The sequence below is a fragment of the Botryllus schlosseri genome, chromosome 8 (genome assembly GCF_051294905.1).
Source record: "Botryllus schlosseri isolate E-star chromosome 8, Bs_hap1, whole genome shotgun sequence".
NCBI classification, from domain to species: Eukaryota; Metazoa; Chordata; class Ascidiacea; order Stolidobranchia; family Styelidae; genus Botryllus; species Botryllus schlosseri.
In genome coordinates this window covers 332,243-343,857 of record NC_137243.1, presented here as the reverse complement: position 1 = coordinate 343,857, position 11,615 = coordinate 332,243, and the positions used below count along the sequence as shown (strand labels likewise).

The 11,615-nt window shown below is 40.3% G+C and overlaps 1 protein-coding gene and 1 long non-coding RNA gene across 9 annotated transcripts in view; one reads left to right on the top strand and one right to left on the bottom strand.

The window, feature by feature from the left end:
• LOC145444639 (uncharacterized) overlaps positions 1-11,615 on the bottom strand; it is a 233,148-nt gene that overhangs the window by 159,690 nt on the left and 61,843 nt on the right. The gene's annotated exons all lie outside the window — the stretch shown is intronic.
• On the top strand, positions 1,919-10,820 carry LOC145444840 (transmembrane protein 184B-like). Of its 8 annotated transcripts, none has more exons than XM_080322863.1 (12): positions 1,919-2,098; positions 2,712-2,840; positions 2,902-3,067; positions 4,525-4,618; positions 4,673-4,748; positions 4,811-4,902; positions 6,631-6,800; positions 7,675-7,872; positions 8,539-8,656; positions 9,176-9,199; positions 9,315-9,347; positions 10,023-10,164. In XM_080322863.1, coding segments are annotated over exons 1-12 (1,272 nt in total). In that variant the 5' UTR covers positions 1,919-1,927; the 3' UTR covers positions 10,024-10,164. The 8 variants fall into 8 exon arrangements, with proteins under 8 accessions (XP_080178989.1, XP_080178988.1, XP_080178991.1 ...); XM_080322862.1 differs by having other exon boundaries at positions 8,536-8,656; XM_080322865.1 differs by lacking the exon at positions 9,176-9,199.

Genomic DNA, 11,615 nt, shown 5'->3' with positions numbered 1-11,615 from the left:
TACTTGATAAAATTGTTAGGTTGCTTAATTTAAGCCAACACATCAACTTTGGATCAATTCCAACCAGTAGCCGCATTGCTACAGGAGAAGAAAGTTTCTATTCATTATATAAAAAGAAATAACAAAAATTTTTAAAATTTTCTGTTCACCCCATGAAAGTGTTAGGTTGTCTATAGAAACGATGTTCACCAAATTTTGTTCAATTCCGAACAGTGGAAGTGGAGTTATTGCCTTCGAAAAATTTGGATTTGAATAAAATAGTATTTACGGTGGGGACCACTATAATACATAATTAAAGAATTGGTGTGCACTGTGCAGCCTCATTTTGCCGCCCCCTTGGAGCCTGCCGCCCCTGGCGCAGAGCCAGAACCGCCAGGTGGCTGCTACGCCACTGCACCTAGGTAGGAATTGTAGAGTCGTCCCCGGTCGGACTCGAACCCACAACCCATAGGTGTTGCAGCTGTGGATTACCGCTACGACCGTCTAACGTCTAAGTCCAAGATCCCTATACTTTGACATGGGGCCATCATCATCATCATCATTGGTTTATTAGCAATGTTATCAGTTCAATGCAACACAAAAATGCGATACAATGAAAAGACAGGAAGATGTCGAAGCGACTAGGAGTTGGCTATGGAATCTGACACCCACCTTGGCCTAGGCGATGTAAAGAGGAGGCAGGCACAGCACACTGAATGAGAGTAAAGAAGTTAAAAAAGTCAGCGACAAGAAATAGGGCGGCATGTCATGGGAAACGAGATCGATAGGTCAGGTTGTGGTCCGGTAATCTTGAGGACGGACTTCCCTCCAGAGATGAGCGGATTTGAAATTTCTATGTCCTAATCCAATCCAAATCCGAACCTTCAAATCCAAATCCAAATCCTCATCCATAACTTTTTCATATTCAAGTCCATGTCCAATCCTAATCCGATTCCAACTGAAAATTCAGAAGAAATACTAATTTATGCAATGTAGGGATTCGAAAATTTTCTTTCACAACCAACGATTCACTTGATTCAAGATAACCTAGTAACCATAAGTACAATAATAACAGCGAGAACACGCCCCATTTGGGGGGGGGGCGAACCTAAGCTCAAATGATTTTTTTTCGCGCACCGCGCGATTTACGTACAGTTCATAGTTATGGCTCTGAATTTCTGTCGGAATGTTAGTCTGAAAATTTCTCATCCACAGTCGTAACTAGAGGTCGACCGATATTGATTTTTACAGGCCGATACCGATATTTCGACGCTCACAAGGCCGATAACCGATATCATAGGCCGATATTAATATGGAAGGAGCAGAGAACTATTTCGCCAAAAATATCATTTATTAGGCAAGGTGGCACTTGTTCATGCCACAGAAAGGTGAACAACAAACGAGAAAGCTGAAATCGAAAAGACTTATTGCTTTATCGTGAACATTCGTTGAAATTTGGGATAACCCGAAAATCAAAACATGATACAGATTTGCAGATCAGTTCAGGAAAGGTAGATTGTAGTTAGATATAAAATATCGGTCGCGATATCGGCCTAGATTGACCGATACCGATATTCGAGAAAGTTCCAAATATCGGCGCCGATAATCGGTCGACCTCTAGTCGTAACCATCCGTGTCATCAAACTATAGCCGTTTTGTAGCAACCTGGTCAATTGAAAATTGAAGACTTCGCGAGACGACAGCCTGACGAAATCCAGCCTGGCTGCTGCTGCGGGTCACGTGACCGTCATATGAGTGCGACGTCACCGCAAACAAACAGAATCTGGTTCGCGTAATTCAGCTCCTCGGGGAAGTTGCGCGGCAAACAGTCGGGATTTTTCAACTTAGTCTATGTTCCTACCAATGACAGCATGCCGTGAGCACTTAGAAACTTGTCAGTTAGCTGTCAGTCGAACGTGCGATTGTGAAATAGGATTTGCCGCTTCAAATGCAGATAGGAGTCGTCGCCAAGCCCAAGTGCCGTTTTAGTGTTGCGTTTTCTGTTTTCCAGGCGATTATTGACTTGTGTAGATCTGCGACAACAGAGAATCTTGAATTGAAAAGAAGGAAGAAGCCTGTCGTGATGACGACCGCTGCGCCGCTACCTCTCGCGTATTCGGTTAGACTTTGCCGTATCTGTGTTTTGGTGCTGACGACTATCTCAGCTATCTGTGGCGGAGTTCGTGGCCGTGTATAACCTACAACATTTCATCTTTCATGTCTATCAACAACAGAATTGTACAAAGTGCCGATCTGCTCGGCCAGCTAAAACCCCTCCTTCCAAACTTGTCATGATGTTCGTTTGAAAATCCAATTCCAATGACATGGAAGTGTTTTAGATCGTTCCTTACTGACTTTTAAAGTCGTTAGTTCTATGGTCCTAGTGACATTCGAAAATTGAGTCGTTTTGATTCTGGTTGTACATTTTCAAAAGTGTTCTCTTCATCATTTTTGAAATTCGGTACTGTGGTTCTAATTCGAGTTAGACAGTCGGCGTTGGGTAGTGCTCATTCTAGTTGCAAGTTTTGAAAGGCGAGTGCCGAGTACTTTTAATTCTGTTTCGAGAGTTTCTCATTGTATTTCGGCGATTGTATTCTAGTTGCTCTGTTTAAACAGCAGTATTCGTAGCTCTAGCTACGAATTTTGGGAATCCGGCAGTACACTATCCGGCTCAACCAACTTTAAGTCGGTCACTTGTGGTTTGACATATGTATGCTATTCGCCCTTTTCAGAATGTCAGCATTACAAATTCCACCGACGGAAATGAAGTCATCCTCGATCAGATATTTCTTCAAACCAAGGCGTGTCAAACAATTTCGGGAATATTCTGTTGGCTGGCAATCGTCATCACCCTTCATCAGGTCAAGTACTTGCCACCGGGTCGTTTTCGGACTTTTCTCTGGAAAATTTGCTTGATTTCAGATTTACAAGCACCTTCGATACTATACCGTTGCTTGTGAACAGCGCTGGATTGTTCGTATCTTGTTCATCGTCCCCATTTACAGCTTTGATTCATGGTTCAGTCTGCTGTTTTTCAACAACAATGAATTCTACATCTACACTGACACAATTAGGAATTGTTATGAAGGTAAGACAACATTGCTGTGAATGAAGCATGCCTAGACTCTATCTTTTTCGACATCTTAAAATCGGGGGACTATAAACCATGTGTTTCATGAAGAGCCTATATGGAATCTCTGTCCATTTTTTGAAATAAATCCTGCGTGATGAGAGCTTTTCTATATAGAATAATTAAGGAATTAAACAGAAAATCCTGCGTGACGTTGCCACCAATTCCAACCAGGATGAAGAGACGTACTTGGAAGGTACAGAACTTCAATAGGCTATAGAATACATTCATATTGAGATAACCCGAATCTTTTGTAATTCTAGTTACCCCCGACGAAAATATGTTAATATTTAATCGTACATATGTTTTCATGTAGGTCTCTCCAATGTTTTGAAATCATTGGTGCTTTTCCGTGAATAGTAAAACAAAATGGTTGTTAACATATGTAAGCTTATCAATTCACAAGTACTCTAGTTCATGGGGGATGCAGATTATTTGAATTTACTCGAGATTTACGTATCCATACGCTTGTTATTTCTCACCCATCTCTTCCTGTGACTGAATGATTCGAAATATTTGAAAATCGAGCCAAAGTGCTGATCTTTCTAGAATATTCCCAATATACTGTAGTATGACTCTGTAAAATTGCTGCATGCAGTCAATTGCAGGAAATAGTAATGCAAATATATTGTGCTGGGTGTAGTGAGCTGTGTGGGTAGAATCTATAAATTAACATGAAATCAAATACCCCATTATAGTTAGGTGATAAGTTTGTGCTTGAGGAAAATACTGAAATTTATAACGTGCTATTGAATTATGTCTTCATATCATATTGAAATAAACACAATTATTTTCGACCGACACTATTCAGAGGTAATTGAAAGCAAATAGTAAATAGTAAACCTGTATCTACACTCGTCAATCAGCAAGCATCTGTTTACATTTTCCAAACGTGCAATGTCCTCTGTTGATTGAACACGGGAGAGTGTACTAGAATTTGTTGTTGGGCTCATTGATGAACTTAGTAATTTCCAAACTGATTTCATGCGGTTTGGCTGGCCCTCGTCGAGCTTGAGACCTAGGACGCGACTCTTGCAGTCAAAAAGTTAGAACTACTAGTTTATAGCCATAAACCGACGATCCAAATATTGAGTTTTGTGAAATGACCTTGTTAGAAACCTATCTTCGGATGTCTGTATGGTTTTTGTTTTTTTAGCCCTAAACCCCAGAGAAGTTGTGTACATGGCCTTTGAAATAGCAGATAAATATTAAAGGCATGCTTGGGGACGAGTCAATTGTCACCCGTTTAATAATGCATTGCTTTTGGGATTCGTTGTGTATCTCTGGTTTTAATTATTGATCCTTCTCTTTTCGATTGCTTTATTTTACTGTAAAAACAACTGATGGAATAGTTGATCGCACCATTACTTTTGTTCGTCCCGATGACTTTCTTACAACGTCCGTGTTTCTTCCAGCTTTTGTGATATACAACTTTTTGAGCCTCTGTTACGAAGGATATCTCGGCGGCGAAAGCACGATCATGGCTGCCATCATCGGAAAACCAGTCAGGTACATTGCGGCAATTCCCTGCGTTGATTTTTTCTGATGCTTGTTTCGCTTTAGAAAAAGTTGGATCTGGTGTACGTGCTGTCTGCAAGGACAGACTTATTCAATCTCGTCTCTGAGGTTTTGCAAACAGGTATTTTTGCATTGGAGGCAACAGGAACTTGTTCGTGACTTGTATGTGTCTCGCATTTTCAGGGAACTCTTCAGTTCTGCATTGTGCGGCCTTTGATGGCCATTATTACCATCATTCTGCAGTCGAAAGGCCTCTACAAAGATGGCGATTTCAGGTTTGTAATCTTCGTGGGTTCTAATCTAATCTATCGTTAGGGTCAATTTGAGTCAAGTATTAATTTTAATGGTTCGTGTCGAGTAGTGGAAGATGGTTATTTCAAGTACTGACATGATACTAGGGTTGGGACTTCGGGATCAAATTTGAAATCCCGGGATTTGCGCTTCTCAATCCCGGGATTTCCCGGTATTAGCAAGCTACACACAAAACATTTATTCCTTGTAGTATTGACGCGGAAACATGCTCCCGTGAATACGAATGATTGATTCGTCAAACGTGGTCGAAAAACGTCCAATGTTGCATTTCATTGCCATAAGCTCTTCTTGCACACACGTACGGATTTATTTTCTGTGCTCGATCACCAAGTCACAAACCCGTTTGCGACATCTTGACAAGTCATAGCCATGAAGCCTTGAAGGCCCGACGAATTCACTCAGTTTGGGTAATTGAATAAATGTTAACCCGTCCACAGCAGTTTGTTTGTTTGTTTTTGGGGTATTCATGGTGTTTGTCGACTACTATGGTCATTTACACCAGGCCCATATTCTTCTTATTTTCCGTAACTGCCGACTTATAGCACGGCCAACCTCTAGGCTTTTATAAGACACCGCTGACGCGTATGAGGTGGCGAAGAGGAGCCTAGGTAAACCTCCAACACTTGGGTATCGAAATTCGGAAGTCGAACTCGAACCCGCACCCATTGGTGTTGCAGCCGCGGATTATACCACTGCGCTATCTCGCCGCTCGTTCACAGCAGTTAACTGGTTAAGAAGTTCATCGAGGCGAGGCTTATGCGATTTATTTTATAGGAATCGATCTTCTTCATTTTCATTTTTGGCTGATCTTTCTTTGACGTGTCCGATTGAATCATGCATGGTTTAATTACTATAATTTTACGGACCTTAAATGCGTTATCAGTCCCTTTGTGGTAGACACTGAAGCTTTCAAAACGTCTTGACACAAGTTGCATTTGGCTTTTTATGTAGATTTATAAAACAAACAGTGTCGCCAAACATGTAATTTTTTCTTCGTATTGACATCTTCGAAATTCGCTATTATTCGACTTGTATTTCACCTCCACAGCACCGTCCTTGTGACTTTCCGATACTCAGTTACACTGCTACGATTCGTAGACTACGACGAAAGTGATTGTGTCAATTGTGTAAATCATTGTTATGACATAGTTGGCTTTAATATCAAATAATTGTGAATTGTTTTAGACAATCAGCAGAGTTTGTGACATTGCTTTATTACCAAAATAAGAGATATGGCGCTATGTAAGCCTTGTAAATGCTGTTTACAAATCCCGGGATTTCATGGGGATCGGGATTTCCCGGGGTCCCAACGCTACATGATACGCTTCATAACTATGAAAATGATAGTTCCGATAGCATTTTCCGCTGTGGAAGCCTTGAACGTCAATTGGTCAAATCACAGTATACGAAACATAGCATAACGTTTTAGGGTTGGTGATACTGGCATATCTGTATAGTCGTGATCAACCCACACCATTGTCAAAAACTGTAATGAAACAGGAATGTTTGAAAAATACCAAATTAACCCTAATGTGATGTAGCACTAGCAGTATATTCTAAGCTGTCGTATAAAAGTTACATATTTTAACTTTTCACACACATTTTCGATAATGTTAGGACGTTACAGTCAGTGATAGGTCCCTACTGGGTTTTGTCCAGCCGTACCTAACATGAGTGTGTGCCATGTTTAGTCCCGACAGCGGATATCTCTACATCACAATCATCTACAACATATCCATCTCTCTGGCTCTGTACGCTCTCGGATATTTCTATCTTGCTACGAAAGATCTTCTGCGACCGTACGATCCCGTTCTGAAATTTGCCACTGTCAAATCCGTGATCTTCCTCTCCTTTTGGCAAGGTGAGGATTTTTGTTTTTGTGCAGTCAGATTGTTCAAAAGTAACTTTTTTTTACATTGTCCTGGCTAGTTGATAAAATTGTTTAATGGCTTAAAAACGTTGCACATCCAATCTGCCTTGTTCTTAAAAGAGAAAATTTTTGGATTTATTGAACAAAATAAAATGAAATTTTCTCAAATTCTGATGTCTACCCCATGAAATTGTTGGGTTACGGTATCTAAAAACGATGGATAACAAATTTGGGTCATGTGACTCATGTCCTACCCTTGCGGCAAAGAAACTGCAGTGAAAAAATTTGGAATTTGAGTAGTATTTACTGTGGGTAATTCTATCAATAATAATAATGATTAACTACCCACCGTAAATACTATTTTTCTCAAATCCCAAATTTCAATTCTGACATTAATTCTTCTATTTATACTGATAAAACTTTCGACCGTAAGAGAGAGAGAGAATTTATTCGGTCCATGAACAATGATAATACACAGTTAGATAAATACAAAGCAAAGTATATATAATTCAGAACCAGGCTGTAGCGAAGGGATCGGGAGATCATCGTAAATGCTATTTTTTTCGAAACAATACTATCTAGTCCAATAAATTTGCTTCTACAGGTTGGAAATGAGCCAAATTTAATTAAACCATACAATTCCAATGGGTAGCCAGTAAGATTTGATATAAATTTTCAATAAATACGAAGTTTTCCACTTCATTAACTGCACGCTTACATGTTGGAATTGAGCCACATTTTATGTGCAGCGTGTTTTAGCCAAGCTAACAGTTTTATCGAGTAGCCAGTAAAATTAAAAAAAAAGGTATATCTTTGAACATCCTAATGTACACCTGTCCCACACTTTCACCTCATCGTCATACAGGCGTTCTCATCAGCATCTTAGAAAGTAGCGGAGCAATTACTTCCATAACGCTCGGAGGGAACGCTGCTCAACTCAACACCGGCACGGTCGCTGCTGGCTACCAGAACTTTCTCATCTGTATCGAGATGTTTTTCGCTGCGATTGCTCTGCGATACGCTTTCCCGTATCAGATCTACAAGGAAAAGCATTCGTCAAGAGGTCAGTGGTTATGACTTTCGCTGTGACTTTGATTTAAAATGATTTATATATTTTGAAAGACTTCTTTTTGTCAATGATCGCATGCGCACCTGTAACGTTAACTGCTAAACCTCCAAATAGGGCTGGGCACAATCATTGGAGTCGGCTACTCTTATCTAAATCGAGCATTAATTCTAATGATTCGAGTCTAGTCTTGAGAGATGATACTTGATGATGAAACATGTAGTACAAAGCTATGCACGTTAGTGGAGACGACATCTGTGAAGACTTGTCACAAAGTGCAGTGAAATAAGCATGCTCCAAAAGTTAAAATCATCTTCACGTGATGTAGAACTGGCATCATATTCTTTGTGGTGTATAAAATACAGATATTTCAACTCCTACGTTATAATGACTTTTTCGACTTTGTAATGAATAATACTTGAATACGCAACTCCTAAGCCTAATATAATACCCGGTTCAGAATGGGATCGATCAGATACCTGATTTTGCTCAGCGCTACCTTTGGAATAACCTATTCCACAATCACGAATGGCTTCATTTGCATGCCTCATTCCATAATGTGTTCTTTGTCCAGTGACGTTTGCGATTCGTTTTGGTAGAATGCCCGTTTGTCTGTCCGTACCATCACTGCCATTTGCATGTGTTATGTTTTGCCGACAGCAGGGCCTACAAACGCGCAAACGATATCGTCGCGTCTCAAGGACACGGTCAACCCATCGGATATGGTCGATGACGCGATACACAACTTTTCGCCCACTTATCAGAATTACACCCATCTCAAGTATGTTTTTATAGGCCTTTTTAGCCGGCTTGAGTCCCATACAGATGGGGGCAAATTTCGGAGCACCCGACATGTGGGGTGTGGAATCGATAGCAGCTTATGTCAATTTATCAGTTTAAGAGAGGTACAAACTTTCTGTATCGTTTTATTTTGGATCTATTTTGGACATAATGTGACCAGAAAATGATAATGTGACCAGAAAATTTGATTGCCACAAAATGTGAAAATAGGCATTTAAGTTACTCTGGTTCCACAGCAAAAAATGAGGCTAGCCGGCCTTGACACATAGCTGTAGAAAAGTCCAGCTTTACCGACATAAAACCATTTGGGGTATTGTTCATTTATGCACTAAAAGCTTTTCGACTGGCTCTCATCAGTATGGAAGGTCGGTAATAGGGTTAATCAAATTCAAATTGAAATTGTAACTTGAAAATATCAAGTTATTGTTTCGTGTGATCTATCAGAATTCTTGGAACATATTGCTTTGCATGTTTTGATTTGAAAATGATTTTTTCCCAGAGAGACCGAAAGCTCCCAAACCATGTAGGTAATGTTTGACTGCACGTCGATTTCTGCCGATCGCATTCTAATTTTCGTCAAACGTTGACCGAGCGACCTGATATTTTTTGTGTTACCAAATCTTTCTGTTTTAATTCAGTGAGACTCCAAATGAGCCTGTTTCGCAGCCCTGGTATGATTTGTTTTGTATTGCAGCCGTAGTGGAATGAATTGCAGTGCATGATGCATGCGTTTTGCAACGATGTTTTAGCTTGTAAATAACTTTGCTAGCCTACAAACGACTTTACAAGCGTAGTCTGCTTGCAATAACATTGTAGAGTGAGTAGGGCTGGACAAATTCGAGTTCCTGAGTCGTTCGATTCTGAATCGAGTATCATTCACGACGTCGTAGAAGTAAACAAGATGTGGAGAGTTTAAATATGTACCGTTTATGCGACCACACAGAATAGAATTCCAGTTTTACACTATATTGAAGATGGGTTGTACTATTTTTGACCATATCTATTTCATTGCTATTATTATTGATGCTGTTGATTGACTAAAACTTCATAGAAATGTCATTTCCACTAGTATGCGTAGCTTTGGACTGCATATTTTGTATGCTGTGATACCACCAATCGAGGTTTAGAGTGCTCAACATTGAAAAATAGTATCAAACCTTTATTTCTTGTTGATAAAACGTCTCTTAGTGGCAAGGAGCGTATCACTCTAGGAGTTCCAAAAATTCATTTCTCACTGCTCGACCCAAATTATTTACTCAATTCAGATTCAAGTGCTCGAGTGATTGCGCCCAGCTCTAAAAATGAGTCTGAAACATGAGCAAATGTTATCTTCTTTCGCCTTTCAGATAACGGGCTTCAGATGAGAAGCGTCTCGAGTTCTCTCCGCGAAGTGATTAGTCACCGAGACTTCATGCAAGACGCCATCCATAATTTTTCTTCCAAATACCAAAACTATACCCAGCAAAGCACTGTAGCGCCGTCTGACTTCAACAGAGACTCTTCCAAACGATCCGACTTTGAGAACAGTTTATCGAGCGATCACGAAACAATTGCGCGTTACGACGCTACGGATGTTAGAATTCAAGTTCCGAGACACGGAAAGTCAAAACGCAGCCCCGAGCGTTGGAACTTGCTCAGTTCTGATGACGAATTGTGAGGCCGCAAACCGACCTGCTGCTGCCAATGGGTTCGATTTCACTGTAGTTGCGCTTATCCGTCCTTGGCGTTCTGTTGGCGCCCGTTTATTTTATCTGCAATAGAAATCTATTTTGCGAGTGATCGCTTTTCCTGCTCTGTTCATATATATTCTCGTAGTAACTTTCATTGTGACGTCTTTATAACGCGGTGTTTTCAATTTTTTTTTACTCTGAGTAGAGTCCGATCGATTCGTCGATATATCTACTGTATTCAACGTAAAGGAAACATCGAAATTGTCCGTGAGTGGTGAAAAAACATCAGTCATTTTCGTGACGTCACAGAATCATAGTAGGTACGGGGTCGGAAAACTGGTGGTCTGCGACTGCCAGGGTGTACTGATCCGTTTCTCTTAGCTTACAGCCAGATGTTGTCGAAGTAGTGATCTCTGGCACTCAAGTGAAATTGGATGTAGGGGTTTTCAAGTAAGTAAGAAAGTGCAAATTGTATCTGACGAAAAATCTGAACTGGTCGAAAATCATAACTATTTGATTCCAGATGCAGTCTTTCTAGATTATTTCACGTCCAAGACTTGCAATGACTGTAATGTTGTTCAGATAAATGCTCTGAAATATCGGAAATGCAAGTTGATCCTGATGCTGTATATTTTGATATCGGAGAAGGTGCTATTTATCGGTATCCGCTCGAAAATCTGATATTGGCCGGGCCCTCATTTATTCGTAGTGATGCAGAAAATTTCATTTGTGTAGCAGAAACAAAACTGGTTATGACATGTAGTTCTGAAGAGCTTCTTGGAGGTACAGAACTTCAATGTACAATTAAATAGTATATTCATATTGAAATGAACCCGAATATTTTCGGCTGACACTCGTCAGGGGTAATCGTCTCGGGTTCATTTCAATATGAATATACTATTTAACATGTAGTTCTGTATTTCGATACAGTGTCGGGATCAAGTCGCTACTTTCGAGCTGCCGCAAATTTCGACTTGAGTCGGTCCAATTCCATTCCAAGTGCTCAAATATTCTCAGTTCATTTCGTACGATTTTTATACGCGGATTCCACTCCATTGATAATAGCGTGGCAGTATATACATTTAAAAGTGAAAGATGTTGTCGAGGGAAATGCTACATGACGGAATTAACGGTTCCGAAATCGGAACTTATTCAAACGATTAGTATTGGTAACTAATAGGGCCGTTGCGTGGTAGTACCTCAAAATTTGTGTCGTTACATGCTCAGATGTCGAGGTGGGGGTAGGTGGAGTCATTCTGAAAATGTGAC

Coding starts and splice junctions, on each gene's coding strand:
- LOC145444840 (XM_080322861.1), top strand. CDS start 1,928: ATGCAGATAGGAGTCGTCGCCAAGCCCAAGTGCCGTTTTAGTGTTGCG. Junction 2,099..2,711: donor CGCTACCTCTCGCGTATTCG/GTTAGACTTTGC, acceptor CGCCCTTTTCAG/AATGTCAGCATTACAAATTC. Junction 6,801..7,674: donor CTTCCTCTCCTTTTGGCAAG/GTGAGGATTTTT, acceptor ATCGTCATACAG/GCGTTCTCATCAGCATCTTA.